This window comes from Caretta caretta, chromosome 9, assembly GCF_965140235.1.
Source record: "Caretta caretta isolate rCarCar2 chromosome 9, rCarCar1.hap1, whole genome shotgun sequence".
NCBI lineage: Eukaryota > Metazoa > Chordata > Testudines > Cheloniidae > Caretta > Caretta caretta.
This window is the reverse complement of record NC_134214.1, coordinates 45,056,380-45,074,633: the sequence shown is the minus strand read 5'-3', so window position 1 is coordinate 45,074,633 and position 18,254 is coordinate 45,056,380. Positions and strand designations below refer to the sequence as shown.

Here is an 18,254-nt window from a genome sequence, read left to right as displayed (position 1 = left end):
TTTGTGGTGGTTTGGTGATGAGGCCATCAAATTAAACGTCCCTTCGGACTACAGCCAGGATCTGGGTGGAGGAAGCCATACAGTCTTTGAACTTTATTTGACAGTGTTTCATGAGACATTAAAAAAATGTCTGCAGTGGGACTGATTCTGATCTCAGTTACACCCATGGAGTACATAAAAACATAAAGAACGGCCATATTGGGTCCGACTAAAGGTCCATCTAGCCCAGTATCCTGTCCTCTGACAGTGGCAAGTGCCAGGTGCCCCAGAGGAATGAACAGACAGGTTATCATCAAGTGATCCATCCCCTGTCACCCATTCCCAGCTTCTGGCAAACAGAGGCTAGGGCCACCATCCCTGCCCATCCTGGCTAATAGCCATTGATGGACCTATCTATAAATGTATCTAGTTCTTTTTTGAACCCTGTTATAGTCTTGGCCGTCACAACATCCTCTGGCAAAGAGTTCCACAGGTTGACTGTGCGTTGTGTGAAGAAATACTTCCTTTTATTTGTTTTTAACCTGCTGCCTATTCATTTCATTTGGTGACCCCGAGTTGGTCTGTTATGAAGAAGTAAATAACACTTTCTTATTTACCACCATCTGACCCATTATTCTGAAACTGCTGTTTGTTTTACAGCAGTACTTTCATATGGGCTTCCTCTCCTACCTGGCTTCAGCTCTGTTTTAACCATGCAAGAATCACTGTAATTTAAAGGGACACTGTCAAATTGAAGAGTAAATCCCAGGTTCCGAGAGATCGCCCATTAAATAATATGCCCTGAATTTTTTTTTAATTTAAAAAAATGTGTCGGGGGTTTCTCTGCTCCCCTGCTGATGTCCCGAAGGGTCTTTTCAGGGAGGCAAAAATAGATGGGGCCAAAGAGCAACCCTAGCAGATGTTCCTCAGGCCCCCACCTTCCCCAGCACAACTTGTGCTTGCCTGATCAACAGCAGCACCACCATCACTGAAGGCATGTCTACACCTAAAATGCTACAGTTTGTCACTGTAGACACCACAGTGACGGGAGGGGTTCTCCCACTGCTGTAGTGAATCCACCTCCCTGAGAGGTGGCAACTAGGTTGACAGAAGAATTCTTCCATCAACTGAGCGCTGTCTACACCGGGGGTTAAGCTGCGTCTCTCAGGGGGTGTGGATTTTTCAGTGTACGTTTTCAGTGTAGACCAGCTCTGAGTTCCTCCTAGGATCTTCACAGTCTTAGAGAGTGGAAACATTTGTCTTGCGCTGCCCCAGCCCCACACGCCGGTTGCTCCCTTTGCAGGAGGCTGGGGGAAGAAGAGCGGGTCTCCTCATCTCCCCCACCACCCCCAAATTTTAATTGCTTCCTCTCCCCATCCAGGAATAAAGAAGGCTCCCTGCTCCACCCTGTCTCCACTGCTCTCCAGCCACAAGCAGAGGTCTGGGAAGTAAAGAAGGGGGTTCTCCCAGTCACCACCTTCCCTGGCTCCTGTTGCTCCATGCAACGGTCTCAAGAGAAGGAGTCACCTTCCTGATCCTAAGCTCAGAAATAGTAGCAGCTCTGCTGCTTTGTTACTGGCAAAAACCTCCACTTGGGCTGTGTTTACACTAGACTTTTGTGAGAGATTCTCCACGATTGCTGCCACCAGTTCCTCTCCGCCTGTTGGAGAGTTAGTGTGGTCGAGCTTCCCAGGGCTGCAGGCATTTCTAGCCCCTTGGCTCAGAGCAGGTCTAGATGACGTGGGGGTGGAAATGCAGGTGGCCACCAACACCCTGCCTACATTAGTACTCCCACCATTGCTGCCTTGCAGGGAAACTTTTGTCTAATAGTTCTAGTGGGGGGGAGGTCTTGCTAGGCCAGTGGAAGAGCAAGCTTGTGAACTCCCTTCTCAGCCCCGAGTGAGCATGATGTCATCTTGCTGGTGGATGAGACAGGAAGCGAGACTAAACATCAGCAAAACAGTGACCTTGACTTACAAAATGGGCTGTCAAAGGCACAGAGTAGACGCCCTGAGGAAAACACTAACCTCTAAGCGTTGTCATTTCAACAGATTTAAAAAACATCAGACAGAAATACGATTTTCTAGTTGACATTTTAAATGTCCCTTTAAATCAAAAAGATGATTCAGTAAATAAAGCATCAGAACTGCTATGACGGATGCCTTTTGACTTTTGCTAATTACCATTACATTAGGGCCCCAATCCTGTTAATCTCCGTATCCACTGACTATGATGTGAGCAAGATTAGTCTCCAGGTGATTAGCTCAACAAATGGACAACCCTTTCTGAGCACAAGTGATTGCAAATAACCCTCATGCTTTGCTTTTTCTTGCCTAGCTGATTTAAAAGGGAAGTAGCACCCTGGTATTTAACATCGTTCTGATAAAGAATGAGTGCAGAAAAGATAAATAAAAGGAGATACTATGAATAATTCAAAGTAGTGTCCTCATTTTTTTTCTATTTAATGGCAATAGATTGGCCATTTTAACTTTATTGTTCTCCATTGTAGGGAGCGTTTTATAACTGCAATTGAAAGAGAAAGAGAAGTGAAACACAGTAAACCCACCTTTAAATGCCATCATATTTAGATTTGTTTAAGTAATCAGGGCAGAATTTTCTGGGCAGACCTGTATCCTGTTGACATATGTAGACTGTTTACTAAAGTTGAAAAATTACAGGCATTGGTCACAGATATCTGGTTCCTGTTTTGCATTTACATGTGGTCAAGAGATTGGAGAAACGCAACTGACTAATGAACAGGGCTACATTAAAAATCAAAATACTGTGGTTGTTGCTACAGCTTTTGTTCTAAAAATGTCAGCAGTGTGCCATGACGCCACTCTAGAGGTCTATAGCTTCAGTGTTACCTTGTCTGTCCCAGGGCTATTGAATTTCTCCATTGGCCTATCACTGTCTATTAATACTAATACTTTCCACTTACAGTAGTGCTTTCCTCCAAAGATCTCAAAGCACTTTGCAAATACTGATTAACCCTCACAGCCTCCCCTGCTTTCTACCTCCCAACGGGCAGGTAAGTATTATCCCCATTTTACAGATGGGAGAAACCGAGGTACAAAGAGGATGAGTGACTTGCCCAAGATTACTCATCAAGTCACTCATACGGCTGGGAAAGAACCTAGAACTCCTGACTCCCCAGCCTGTGGGCTAACCACTGAACTATGCTCAGTCTATTTATACATAGCCTATTAAGTGTAACGTACATATGCACACAAGTGCACAAAAGCGATGTCAATAGGACGGTCTATATTTTGGGCCTAAAAGGCTCATGTGTGGGTGGAGAGCACTGTTAATTATACAGTGTGGTTGCATCTATTGACAGAAGGTTGCAGAAGTGTGTGGTGCATATAGGGAAAGCAAATCACACACAAGGAATGGAGAAAACTGTAAATCTTCAACAGGTCAAAATTATTTCAACCAGGATTGCCTCCTCCCCATTGCTCCAAACCCTGCCATCTGGATTTTGCACCTTCACTTAAGCCTTAATTTAAAAGAAAAATCCCACAAAACATCAATTTCCACCTTCTTGGGGACACTGTAGTTCCCCAAGGCTAAGTGGGTACCCAGGGTAATCAGGAGGACCACCCTCAGCCACCTCTGCCCTCGGAGATAAGGTTGTTTTCTTTGCTTCTGCACAGCAGCAGCTTCTCTGACAGCTCCCTGACCACCTCTTAGCTGTTCTGTTGGGAGCAGAAAGGACACCTGCTCCCAGCCCTTCTAACAGAGAGGTGTGATGCCTGCTGGGTACAGTGAGGGGCAGGGAGAGGCTGGCAGGAGCCCTAAGATCAATGCTCAGGGAGATTGGGTGACGAGGAGCTTTCTATCACAGCACAGAGGGGCAGCCGAGGCTCTGACAGCAACACGCAGATAAAACTACCAGCTGCTCATAGTCCTGTACATTGCGGTGAGATAAGGGGTAGGGCCTGGGACAGACTTGGAGGGCGAAGAGGCTGTTGGGGGGCTGGGACAATACCAAAAGAGAGACAAAAGCAACACATTGTGTTAACTCTTATACAGAACTGGAGTATTCTCCAGTCCAGCACCCATCAGTGTACATTAGTGCTGCAGCAGATTTGCAGGATGTAGCAGAATTTCTTCTAAAGGCCAGTGCCAGGACTGATTCTGTCCGTTAAACATTCTAGTTTGGAACTGAGGATATTACAGCGTTGTCAATTCTCAGGATTTTACCACAAGTCTCAGGATATTTGGTGTTTTACTTAAAGCCCCTTAAACTTTCATTTAAAAAAAAAGTGTCCTCAAGGTTTCAGATTAAAGCCTGAAAACTGACCCTGAGAGGTCAAAAAAACAGAAGAAGAATAAAAATAGCCCAGAATTTTTTTTTAAATGTTCTGAGTTTGTAATGCTTGGGGTTTGCAATACTGGAATGCTGAAAACATCTATGGGCCATTCCACTCAGGCCATGGGGTTGCGGGGAAGAGAGAGAGGGATGAGAAGTAAAAATTGCCTTTTACTAAAATTAAATTACCTTTTGCTGTGTGGAGGTACTTTCCTAACAAGCACGCCTCTCCAGAGTAAATACCAGCTCCTATTATTCTAAAGGTAATTGGTTAATCTCAGGACACATTTGTGAGATTCATAGATTTGAAGGACAGAAGGGACCATTTTGATCATCTAGACTGACCTGCTGAATAATGCAGCCCGTTTATAGATCCATCTGCATCATGATTAGAATGTAGTCCCACTAAGGCAGGGCAAACTTTTTGGCCTGACCACACATCGGGTTTCTAAAATTGTATGGAGAGCCGGTTAGGGGAGGCTGTGTCTCCCCATACAGCCAGGCGTGGCCCGACCCCCGCCTGCTATCTGACACTCTCCTCCCCCCCCACCCCACCCACTGGCCACTTCTCATGCCCTGACAGCTCCCCTGGGACTCCTGCCCCATCCAACTCCACCTGTCCCCTGACGGCCCCCAGGGTCTCCTACCCCATCCATCACCCCCTGCTCCCTTTCCCCTGACCACTCCTGGACCCCCCACCCGTGCCTGCCCCCTGCCGCCCCATCCAACCTCCTCTCATTCCTGACTTGCCCCCCGGGACCCTTGCCCCATCCAACCACACCTTCTCGCTGTCCCCTGACAGCCCCCGGAACCCCTGCCCCGATTGCCCCCTGCCGCCCCATCCAACCCCCCCTCTCCTTCCTGACTGCCCCCCGGGACCCCTGCCCCGCCCAACCCCCCTGTTCTCCTGCCCTCTGACCACTCCGACCCCTATCCACACCCCTGCCCCCTGACCACCCCCTCGAACTCCCCTGCCCTCTATCCACCCTACCCCCTTACCGCGCTGCCTGGAGCACCGGTGGGTGGCGGGCGACACTACACCCACACCACCCAGAGCACCGGGTCAGGCCGCAGCTCTGCAACTGCACTGCCCGGCCGCCCAGAACGTTGCGCCGGCGCCAGGACACCGAGGCTGCGGGGAAGGGGGGACAGTGGGGGAGGCGCCGCAGGTGAGCCTCCTGGGCCAGGAGCTCAGGGCCCACGGGCCGTAGTTTGCCCACCTCTGCACTAAGGGTATAATACCATGAGCTTTCAGGCAGCAAAATGGTCCATTAGTACAGAGCCCAGCACAATGGTCCTGGTCCATGGCTGGGGCTCCTAGATGTGACCGTAATACAAATAAATAATATGAAAGCCGAAGATCTCTAACGGGTGTGACAAATCAAAGAAGTATGTAGCGCTTTGATCATGTGTGCTGAATTGTAGCGTCCTGGAAGCAATGACTGAAACAACGTGTTTCCATTAGTCCATGTGCTGAAGGTGCTTTTTCACTAACCTGAAAAAGGCTGGCAGCTTCTAAGACTTTCTGTACGTTTTGCTTTGTGATCAGCACCTGGCTTGTGTAAGTGTAGTCCAACAGCATCTGCATGGTTGTTGCATCAACTCCTTGAATGATGATTTTTTCTTCATACTTCTCTTTTAAATCATTGCAGAACATGGCCCTGAAACAACAGCTGTTCATTGGTTACCCAAGAAGGATCACACATTCTGAAAAAAATATAGCTACCAGGTTTGAACCTACCAGTATCAATATGTTCTATCAATGCAGGATCCTTCTGATTGCTTTGTATGTACACAATTAATATTGTAGCAAAACTACAAAGAAAATTCTTTGTCAATTATTTTCATACCATTGTAGTGCTAGATTTTAAAATATATATTTGCCTGGTTATTATACAATGGAGCCCAGTTCAGAGAATATCTGATGATAAAAGCATAGAGCTGCTAAAGGGTCACACTCTCTATTCTGTAAAATGAAACATACAGTCTGCAGAAATAGACTGAAGCTTTTTTAAATAGACACTTGATTCAGGAGTAAACTTCTTAAAATAATGGCCTGCCAGTGCATCAGAAGATGAAATGAAATAGGCAGAATAGATCTGTTAAATCATAATGGTAATGATGATAATTCTTTATCTACGCTCACCAAAACACTTCACAAACATCAAGGGCTAAATTGTGCCTGGTCCAGAAGGAGGAGAGGACACAAGGAACTTCGTCATCTTCCATCCCTGGGAGAGGGACAGGCAACGAGTTAAAGGGCTGGGGAATGGAGGTGGGCCCATGGAACTAAGGAGGCAGGTTTGTCATTGGGCCAGTGAACTGGCCTCTGCACTAGAGGTGTGGACTCAGTGGGCAGCAGGTGTCAGGTGGGAGCCCCATTGATAGCTGCTGTAATCAGCCTCACTCTCCAGCACTAAACCTCAGTCTCATTGATAACTCTGCCTCACTCTAACTTCCCATCATATAGTTCCAAACACATATACTGTTACCCCCCCAGGGAGTAACAATCATGGAGTTTGTTGTGGAGTTGAGAAGTCTGTGTGTTTGGATATAAGGGTATGTGGACAGTAATGAATCTGAATTGTGGCTGGCTTGGCTATTAGTATTGCCTTAAATGGCAATTTCCTTAGGTCACTGATGTTATGTTTGAAGGGAAAGACACTTGTACAATCTCAATCCTTAGAGTATTTTGTGAGGGATATAAGCCACAGAATTACCTAAGAGCCATCTAGATGCGCTTTGCTTCCTCATCACTGTTTGATGATACATTTATCTTCCTTTAATTTTTTAATCCATCTTTTATTTTTGAGCCTCTCCTCCAGCAATTTTCTTCTGTAGCGTGAATTTACTACCAGTGAATGGTTTCTCACTCCCGTGTAATTCTGGTTTATGGACCTTAAATACCTGCTGATTATCCTGATCTTGATCACTGAGTTCAGATATCATTTAGAGGCCATGTGCCAGATTCCAAAGAAGATGCAATAAGTAGAAGATATGAAGATGCAGTAAGATTAGAAGTACCAGAGCCTGCTTTTGCCTAGAGCCAGAGGAAAACATGTGTGAGTCTCAAATGTAATTCTATCTGCTGTTAACCCTGAATGCCAAATCTTTCTAGATTAGTGAGGACTACAGACAGTGCAATGTTAGGAGGACAGTGTGTCATGAGAAGTGAGTAATTGTCTTGCGGGCCAAAGTCTTCAAGCCAGAAAAGGTGTATGTTTCCAGGGGCATAACGAACATAGATTATCTATCGCTCTGTAAAACCCTAGTGGAGACAAGGCACTGTAGTTTTTACCTCAAAGTACCTAGGTGAGGTGAGCCACAGGCAGGGCCTATGCTGTTGACCTCTCCTAGATACATTGCAGTAAAAGTGACTAGCACCTTGTCTCCACTGGGATTTTACAGCAAGGTAGTCAACCCACGTTAGTTATTCTGCTGTGTATGGCAGGGAAGACACAGCCTTTGAGCAGAAGGCTTGGGCAGATATGATATTGTAAGGAATGGCCACGTTCTCATTTTCACTGCACCGACATCACAGCTATTTAGCATTTTTCTGTTCACTGATTTCTACTATGGTCCAATCTTTCTCCCATTGAAGTCAATGGCAAAACAGCCATTAATGTCAACAGGAGCTGGAATTAGGCTCTCATTACATCTATATTTTTCACTCTGTCATTCTATAGCAGGGTGCTGCACTCTGATGAGACTAAATCTGGGGTGTTCCAAGCAGGCAGGCATTTGAGAACAAAAGCACCCAGCACACACTACAGAGAGAGGAGTTCTGTACAAAAAGGTAAAGAATTAAGGGGCACATACTGCACGTGTGGGTGGTGGAAATGCTTCTCATGTGAGTGAGAAACTGGCTGTTGTCCTTGGATGCAGCTGTTCTGTGCCCTCACTCCTTTATCTCATAGATCTGTGACTGCGGTCTTGTGGTAAGTTCATGGCCCTGATAGTCAGGGGAGACACAGCTCTGATCTCACGTACATCATCATAATGAAACTGGAGTAACTCAGTGGAGTTACAGTGGCTTTCCACTCCCATAGGTGAGTTCAGGATCTTGCTTTTGGATTCTTGCCCCAGCTGTGACACTGACTCACTGATCTTGGACAAGTTGCTGCACCTTTCTAATCTTTAAAATGGAGGTGATAATACTTCCCCCATCTGCCTCATGAGGGAGGTGGGCAGGAGACTTGTTCACTGTGTATGATGTGTGCTGAGACCCTGAGCTGAAAGGCACTGGGCAAAACCACATCACTCCTCCCTGAAAGTCATGGCCGGAGGGGGAGGGGGCGGGGAGGAAGGGATGTAACTAAAGGACTGCTGGCCTTTCCTACAGCACTCCTACTGTGGCCAGTCTCTCCCTGCTTGACTGACAGGAAGGGAGATATATTCCCAGGCAACTCTGCCTCCCCCTCACTTCCAGGGTCCATTGTAGCCCCAGGGCAGTAACTTCCACTGGGCCTGGGTAGGGATGAAGAGAGGAAGTTCAGGATCCATAGATAGTTTGAGATTCCTGTCTGCTTTGGAGGTTCCAGCTGCGGAGCTCCTGCTCCTCACCCCCTTCCATACCATCGTCTTCAGGCTCTTCAGCATGGGTCAGGCTGGTGCAGAACTCCCCTCTGTGGGATTGAAGGGCTAACTTATACCTCAGGATTTGCCTCATAATTACATGGCGGGGGGGGCATGATTGTAGGTATTTGTATATCTGTGTGCATGTATAGATACCGCAGATGTACATATGCAGGAGAAGCGGCACTTTCATTGATTGAGCACATGATTTAAAATCAGAACACCTGGATTCTAACCCCCACCATGGTCCTGATTTTCTGTGTCCTTGGCCAAGTCACTTAACACCAAATTTTCAGAAGTGGCCACTAAGGAAGGATGCCTCTCTTTTCTGGTGCCCAACCCAGTGAGCCATCAGAGGCCTGACTTCCAGAGGTGCTGAGCCCCTCTCAGAAGTAAATGGAGCCGTAGGACTAGTGACATGCTGTGACAGTTACAGGAAGGCATGCAGCAATTCACTTGCATGCCTGAGGCTGTCCAAAATGGCATCCTCCATGTGGCATGGCCTCACGCGAATACGGTGCGTGCTAGGTCATGTGATGCAAAGGATGCCATTTTGTTCTACAAAATGGTGTCCTCCATGGGGGCCAGACAGAAACATCCTGCAGGCTACCAGCTAGAGAATGCACTCCTGACTGGGAATGCAGGGCATACCTGACAGACATGGACAGCACGCCACTGCTTCGGACTCAAATTGTCAAAAATGGGTGTCTAAAGTAAAGCTTCCAAGTCCAAATTTAAATACCCAGGAAATGGGAACTGCAGTCTGCCCAGCAATTTTGAATATCAAACCACTTAGGTGCCTAAATTTGGATTTGCAAGTGTAAGATTAAGCACCCATGTTCAAAAACTTTGGCAAATTTTGGGCTCCCCCAACTACTGAGTGCTTCTGAAAATGTTGACCTTAACCTCTGTGGACCTCTTTCTTCACTACCACGTGCAAATCAGGTGTAAAATGCTACTCTTCTGATTTGGTGCCCTCTTTGCATCATTAACTTTGCGCAGCAGTAGTGCAGAATTAAGGCATGTTTCAGGATACAGGACTCCATCAGAAGCATTATGTTATGTATGCTCTTCAATAATAACTGAGGAAGGACTGAAGGTTGATACCTCTGCCTGGCCTCTGCTCAACTCCTGTTTAAAGTGTGAATTTAGCATTAATTATTTATATTATGTTAGCACCCAAAATGTGCTAGGCCCTGTACAGACCTAAAGACCCCAATTCAGCATGACAAATCAGTGAAATCCCAGCATAGGAATAATTCTGGGATCTATTTGTTCCCTGCAGACATTCAACATCCAATGAACCCTTGTGAGATACATCAACAAAGGCCTCATGGGCTTTTAGTTTCTTTGGGTATTTGTCTCTGCTCTTAACATGACAGCACCCAGTCAGTATCCACCCTCTTTTCATTGGGTCATCTTGTGAAATGTCCCAAAGGGGTGAGGGGGCATCATAGACCCAAGGGGCATTTCATCCTCCCAGAGTCCTTGGCCAACAGCAGGTGACTGGTTGACAGCAATCAGCTGTGTTCTATGCTGACAGCCGCTCGTGTTGCACTGGGGATCCCTCTGGCTGGAGGGATCTGTTGTCCCCCGATAACACATAATACTTCTTAACAGTTAACCATTTTTTCAGTTACATTATTTTAATTCATATTTTAATTCTTTGTTTATTTTCCCTTTTCCATATGGCCCTACTGTGAGAAACACTGGGGCACTGCTTTTAGCTGCATGAGTTTCACATGTAAATATTATTTTGTATTAGCTTTAGTATCAGATCCCTAAAATAGCACTTCTGTTATGATCTCTGTGAGTAAAATTTACTAAGCCTCCATGAAACTGGCACTTCCTACTCATATCACAAATGATCGTAGATTTGTTTCCCTCCAGTTTCCATTGTAGTCAGTCAAGAGGCCATCTCAACAGTTTAAAAAAAAAATTCTCAGTCATGCAAATGTGAAGGTCTAAATGATGATGGAAAAGGTGTGATATCCAATACTATGTTTCTCCACAGGTCTCAAATTTGTTTCTTTCAGTGAGTAGCGTAAAGTGGGCAATTCACTGTGGTTTTAAAAGAACTAAAGGTGGAGTCTTTGTTTTTTTAAAAATTCTTCCACATAGGGGGTTTCCATCTCTCAATTGATTTTACAGTAATCCTGGAAAAGACAGGATATAGGACACACATCTTCTTTCCTTCTCAATGGGTTTACAGAATGTGTGCTCTACTGCATAGTAATAGTGGGGTGGGGGGAAAAGACAACTTCCAGAAATGAAGTCACACTAAAATAAAACTACCCCATGATCGCAGTGAATCTTCCTCTTTGCCTGATACATGGCCACATTCAATGAGGGGTAACCACCAACAATGGTCAGAATATATGGCTGATTTTATTTTTCCATCGCTTCACCTGCCAACTGTTTTCTTTCCGTCTGTCTGTCTCAAGTACACGTGACAAATGTTGATACATAAAAATCCAATGTTTGACACTGTTGCTTTCCTAGTTTAAAGCTCCAACTATCAAAGGAGGTAAAGGAGTTAGGGGTCCAAAACCCACTGAAAGTCAGTAGGAGCTGGGCACCCAACGTTAGGCTCCTTGGAAATTCCCAGCCTAAATGTATTGAGTGAAAAAGGCTTTTGTTTTTAAAACTGCCTTACCTGAAATAATTGCTTGCTGCAGCAAGGACCACACGGTGGCAAGAGAATTCCATGCTGTCCACACACAGGATGACGTCTGTAAGAGAGTTTTCCAGCCTGAGGTTCTCCAGGCCATTCTGAAGCACCATAGAGAGCCCAGTGTCATCAAACTTAACCTTGTCACCACTTGAGACTTCCACAAGTTCCCCCATCTTCCTGGAGCACTCATTGTCCAAAGAGACCAAAGGTTCTTCAGAACTTTTCTCCACCATGTCCCCCATGTTTAAACCAGCACCGTGTCATTCCGTTGGGGCTTCGCTCTAAAAGAGTTCCTAAGCTTCAGATGAGTTACACTGCCGAAGTTAAGCGGATTTCCTGTCCAGGGCTCTCCGCTTATCTACAGCTGTCACACACACATAACAGGAAGCCTTGCACTTTCTCATCCTGTTAACACAAACAAAGGCTGTGGAGGGGGGAAGGTTCTGTGAATTTCAGGCAATATCGACATGCTTAGAAAAGACTTAAGATGCTTCTGAATGTGAGAAGATTACAAGTGATGGGGAAGACCTCTCTCCATCCTGAAACTGGCCCTTTATTATTATCCGGATCTACTTATCCAAAATGAAAGATGCACTTTATGGATACAAGGTCCCATCCACTGGCAGTGAGTGCTGTCAGTGTGAAACTTCTGTTGTCAGACCGAAATTCTCACTTTTACAATTATACAATTTATCATTTTAAATGCTAATACCTGAGCTGCCATCTATAACATGTTTACTTTATACTCACATATTCAAAAATACCAGCTGATGGGTACTGCTGCCCCTCATTAGGTAATAGATGCTGTACATCAGCAATATTTCATTTTTAGTTTCAATGTGAAGAAGCATTTGAATAAACGAGATATATGGAGCTAGATCCTCAGTTGATATAAATTGGCATAGCTCTCTCAAAGTCAATGGACAGTGTCAAATAGCACATATCTGATGATCTTCAAGGTAAACTGTGTCTTATCTCTTTTTTTTTTCCCTTCAGCTATCTGAAAATGGGGGCTGGGGGTGGAGAACTGCAGTTGTAGGGATAAGGAACTCTCTGAGGGAGAGCTAAGGTAGGTTATCTTAAATGGCTGCACTTAGGAGGAATTTTTAAACTATATCTACAGTGTCTAAAGCAGTGGTCCCCACACTTTTCAGGGTCATGTCCCCCACACCCGAACTGGGATTGGGAGCAGGGCTGCAGTTCTTGGGGGGGCACGGACAGGGGTAAGGGTGCTGAGGTTGGGGCCTCAGCTGGGCGTGGGTCTGGGCCCGGGAACAGAGCCATGGCCAAGTCAGGGGCCGTGGCTGGGGGCATGGGGCGTGCCGGGCACAGGGCTGGGAGCTGGGACCGTGGCTGGGAGCAGAGCCGGAGCAGAGCTGGGAGCAGAGTGGAGCTGTGTGGCACTCCCTCCACACCCCCTAAATGCTTTTTTTAGCATTTTTATAAATCTAAATAAATCAGTGGAACTGGGTGAACTGAAGAGCTGGCCCATAAAGCACAAGAAAATCTCAATAAAGGGTTACCCCCAGTATTTTTACACTTTATAGATTCCTCACTTTACATTTTGCTATTATGAAGCTGCGGGGCTGGGCCATGGAATAGCTGTTTAGTTTCATTGTGATACAATCTTTAAATTCTTATTCAGCTGTCCTCCTTCACTGTAGACTCATACCCTTGGATAAGAGACACTTAACTCAAATCTCTGAAGAATGATGATAAATCTACAAAAAGAAGTAAAGAAAAGAATTGGAACTTGTAGATTCTATTCCCAACCCTACCACTAACATGCCATTAGATCTTGAGCAAGTTAGTTAACCTGTCTGTGCCTCAGTTTCTCCATCGGTAACATGAGTATAATACCTAACTTTCATGGCTGTTGAAGCTTAATATTTTGCAAAGTACTTGAAGAGTTTACACACAAATATTGTTGTTTCATTGTGTTCCCTCATCTGCCTATACTCACCTATTGTCTCCTGCTTTATACCCAGATTACAAGCTCCTTGGGGCAGGGACCATCTTTTGGTTCTGTGTTTGTACAGCAGCTAGCACAGGGGGGTCCTGGTCCATGACTGGGGCTCACACGTGCTATGGTGATACCAATAATTGTATATATAGATACACACACACAGTGTTATTATTTCACTATAAATAGTGGTATTGGTTTCAAATCATCATTTATTAAAGGACTGCCAAAAGAACTACCCCTCAACCCCTCCAAAAGGAAGTATTCACACTACACTATCTTCTAGGTACATAGAAACCCCAAGTCTTTTTTCCTTTTCAGAGTCACACAGGAGATAATACACTGGCAGCTTTACTGAGGGTCCATAGTACAATTGCACCCACAGAAATCAGTCCTGGATTAACCAATGTGCAGAGGGTGCATTTCCATGGGGCTCCCATCTCATGCTTGGCCCAGCTGCCCCTCCATCATGATGGAGAGCTGGCCGGGCCAAATTTGAGTGAGTGGTGTTGTGGCTCTGGAGTAAGGAGCTGGGTCTAGCTTCACAGGACAGAAGGCACAGCTGTGGAGTGAGTGCAGGGCAGGTTCAATCTCTCCTTCCCCGGGCCCTCCCCTCCCCACTGGGCTGGGATTAGGGGTGCTCTGTCAGAGCATAGGCTACTGCTGCAGGTGGTTGGTTCCCCTTTAGCAAGGCAAGAGGAGACGTGCACCCGCTGAATTGGGAGGCTACATCCACCCATAGGATAATGCAGGAATGATAGATACTTGGATGCATTTTGAGCATGGAACTAGTTGAGCAGTAAATCACTACATCCTAGAGTCCCAGTCTTAGTCAAGCTGTCAGGCAAGTGATGGAATAGATTAATACATTCAGTGTGTCTTCTTGCTTTAGCATATCATGGGACACCAGAGGAGCCCAGAAGTCCAGCCAAGAGGGAACAAGAACCAGATAAGTAAAGTTGGCTGAAGTTTTTCATTTACAGCATTTTTTGATGAAAAAGAGACTTTTTTCCAAAACTGAAAACTTTTCTGAAAAGCTTTGTTGGTGGGTTTTGGGGTGCTTTTGTTTGTTTGTCTGTTTGTTTGTTTTTGGTTTGTTTTTTTTTTTTAGTTTTTTAATTCTTTTGTCAAAACCAATAAATTTTAGAATTTGACATTTTGAAATTTCAAATTTTTGAAATTTTAGTATTTTGTTTTTTCACCTTCCTCCCCCTTGTTTCCTTTTTTCTTTATTCCTTTTTGTCACTGAATGCAATAGGATGAATGGTGTCTAGGGGGTTTTCTATTTTTTCCTTTTCTCTTTTGCCACAGTAGCTTTTCCAAAGTGGAGGAAGGTTTGAAAAGTTACACAGTACCAGAGTTAGTTTCCATTTTCCAGGTGCTGTTTGAAGAGTCATCATCATTTAATACATTCTCTGATTCAGTAAATACACCAGAAGTTCACTAATTTCCTCTAGCAACGGAGGAGTCTCATTGAGAATTATTTTATTTTGAGTTACCAAGTAAGAGACAAATTCTTTTCCTGCCTCTGTAGCACCTGACAGCAATATGGGTGTGGCCTCCCCCTTACCCCCCAGGAGAGGATAGGATTATGGGGTGCACACCAGGAGCTGAACTGTATGCAACTCTGTGCCCCACAGGACACAAGGGGTTTTGGGCAGGATAGAAAAAAGCTGAGGAAGAAAGGAGTCAGAAGACTCACTGCTACACAGATCCCCTCTGTGTTCTTCACTTGTCCTTCTATCCAAAGTCTGTGCTAAGGTCAAAGATAGAGTTGGCTGGGAAAGGAAAATTTTTCCCTTTTTCCACTGAATACAATAAAGTGAGCGATGTCCAGGGCTTTTGGTTGGGATTTTTTTTTCTTCCATTTTTCCTTCTGCTACTTAAGCTTTTCCAAAGTTGAGGAAGCATCACAAACAGTAGCAAACTGAAAAAAATGAAAAATCCAACCCTATACATAATTTATTCTGCTGGTGCCAGGAAGGGGGAGAATTAAAATGGGAAACTTTTTTGAAACTTTTGAGGAAAAAATGTTTAGTTTTGAACCCTGCAAAATGGAAACAATTTCAAAAATGTTTGGATTTTTTCCCCCCTACTTTTTTGTTCAGCTCTAAAGAGAAGGCCTGAAGATGCTTAGACATTAGAATCCCTAATGGGAAGAACTTTAAGAATGGCATTTCTTTTTGGAGGCCTTCATGAACAAGGAGATGAAGACTGGTAAGGGTGATAGGTTGAGAAACCTACTTTGTTTGTAAGACTTCTGCTATAAAAATCTGCTTTTTAATTCTGTGCTTTTAATTGAAACTGAACTGCATTGCTTTGATTATCTGACCAGCACTCTGTCCACCAATCCATCTCTGCCAGAGTTACTACTAAAATTCCAAACCTCTGAGCCTCTTTAAGCAGACTCCAAAGAGATGTTTCATTCTTTCCTCTCCAATGTGGAATAGATTCCCCCAAAAATTACTGCTTTGAGATGCAGGACAGGCAATATTAGGCCTTAGACTTTGACAGGTTTAAGATCCAACGACTAGGAACAGAAAGAAAGATTTTGAAAGCTAGCTAGAGGATTTAGCCACAGCATCCAGTTGAAAGTAATGGGAGCTGGGTGGCTAAATCCTGTCATTGGCTTTGGAAAATCTCAGCTAGGAACTTTATAGCCACGGGGAACTGGGAAATCCTCCATTTTAATGTTTCTAACCGTGATAAGCACACCTTGAATCTGTGACAATGTTATTTACAGAAATGGTGTTTTAGAGCTTTAAGAGTTTAGAGTTTTAGGTTTCCAAAATGCATTAGTTGTTTTTCTCTCTCCTTTCAAGGTCTGGAGAATTGGGCCCATGCTATTAAAGGAGCCTGACTTTACAAATGGAGGGAAACGAACAGTAGTGCTGAGATAGGGCTAGATTTTGAGTGGCCCTTGTGCAGGCTGCAAGGGTGGAGAGAAAGGAAGCCAGAAATCTCCCTCCTCTTCTCCCCTGTCTGCTGCATTCATCGTCTGTCATTTCTACATAATTCTACTCATTCTTTATTTGCTCCTTCATGATCTCAGAGCAGAAATGCAGAGGTTGGTGTTGCTGTTGCTACTTCTTGTGGCTGTGAATTCCTCTCCACTTAGGCCCCATCCGTGTCACTAATACGCAGTATTGCCAGCTCCATATGTTCAAAAACCATGAGTCAGTCCCATAAAAATGATATTTTAACCATAATAAATGTTAGATTCTTTTTATTTACCTTCTGGTTTCTGACCCTTTCGGGTTCTCATTATCATGCTTTTCTCTATACCATGAGGGCTAGAAACTTTATTTTCTTTTAAAATGAAAGCTGATATTCTCATGTAAGCACCTGAGCCCAGGAGCTGGAGCTTTAAGAAAAACAGTAAACTTGGAGTTAAATTGCCAGGATGGGCAACAGTGAATACGACCTTTGGGTTAGGGTCCCATTAACACTACAAAATGAAACGATGCCATAGCTATAGGTCAGTGGAGAACAGTGATGTTACTAGCTCACCAAGGAGTATGGGTGACACGGGGAAGGCTCCAGCAGCTTTGGCGGTGTTGAATTGCACTAACATTGATTGGTATCTCTATACCAGTCTTATCTCCATCTATGCCATTGCCAACACATGTGCTGTATCTTCAACTGTTACAAATCTTATCTTTTCTACCAAGCAGCTCTCCTCTATTTCCTCATCACAGTAAGAGTCTGCCTTTGTAGGAATGCTTAATAGTGCCAGAATCCCTTGGTCCATGAGGAAAGATTCACACCAAATTAAGTGATTGGTTGTTCGTGGTTTGTGATTACTTGCATGGGCAGTAGCATCATCAGGCAGTTACACAGTAACAGATTACTGTAGATTAACGGAACAAAATAATCAAAGAACCATTTTTAAGATATCTGAAGCCATCCAGACACTTGGTTTTGCTTTGATCTCGTTAAAACAGGCTGGTTTTTAATGGTTTAACAGATCACCTGTAATTTCAATGAATGAGACCCTGTTATGTGACCTAGACCACTACAATGATCTATTCCTTAATCCTGGCCCATTCTTTCTGTGTTTACTTTCTAGTAATGGCTTCCAAAAAGAGCGCTCTCTTTTTGGCCTTCATAACTTGCTCTGGCTGCAGTCCTTCTTTTCTCATGAATTAACTAATTGCCATTTAAATGAACCTGTTAATTTGGTGGAAACTAAGATGATCTTGTCAATACTCAAGAACTGCTGAGTTCCTTGCCTGTGTTTTCAGTAGGTTTGACCCAACATCCACTAGCTGAAAATAGGTTTCAGAGTAACAGCCGTGTTAGTCTGTATTCGCAAAAAGAAAAGGAGTACTTGTGGCACCTTAGAGACTAACCAATTTATTTGAGCATGAGCTTTCATGAGAAAAAGATCTTCTACACTTTCCACAGTATGCATCCGATGAAGTGAGCTGTAGCTCACGAAAGCTTATGCTCAAATAAATTGGTTAGTCTCTAAGGTGCCACAAGTACTCCTTTTCTTTTAGCTGAAAATAGGAAGTCTCCATTTTAACCAGGGGGACACATGGGATTTTTGTAGGGGAATTGTTTTTAAAATTACACTTGACACTTGTGGATCTAGCTTTATACAAACTTCTAGTAATTGGCTTGTCTGAGTCATCTTGGAGTCCTTTCATAGTTTACTCTTTCTAACCTGGAGTCACTGTCCATTTTATGACCCCATCCTTGAGCCTTGTATTGAGATAGTGTCTGCACCATTCCTCTGGTCATTG

General features: G+C 44.4%; 1 protein-coding gene and 1 long non-coding RNA gene across 3 annotated transcripts in view; one reads left to right on the top strand and one right to left on the bottom strand.

Moving 5' to 3' along the window:
* Nucleotides 1-11,857, bottom strand: part of KLHL6 (kelch like family member 6) — a 31,619-nt gene extending 19,762 nt beyond the window's left edge. Inside the window, exons 1-2 of one of the 2 annotated variants that reach the window (XM_075132241.1) lie at nucleotides 11,526-11,857; nucleotides 5,790-5,967 (exon numbers count right to left, since the gene is read on the bottom strand). In XM_075132241.1, coding sequence (XP_074988342.1) covers nucleotides 5,790-5,967; nucleotides 11,526-11,785 — 438 coding nt within the window. In that variant the 5' untranslated portion in view covers nucleotides 11,786-11,857. The remainder of the gene's footprint in view (nucleotides 1-5,789; nucleotides 5,968-11,525) is intronic. The other variant, XM_048865280.2, reaches the window with a different exon arrangement.
* LOC125643125 (uncharacterized) overlaps nucleotides 1-18,254 on the top strand; it is a 46,325-nt gene that overhangs the window by 1,126 nt on the left and 26,945 nt on the right. The window contains exon 2 of the long non-coding RNA XR_012669907.1: nucleotides 14,399-15,723. This is a non-coding gene — a long non-coding RNA (uncharacterized LOC125643125). The remainder of the gene's footprint in view (nucleotides 1-14,398; nucleotides 15,724-18,254) is intronic.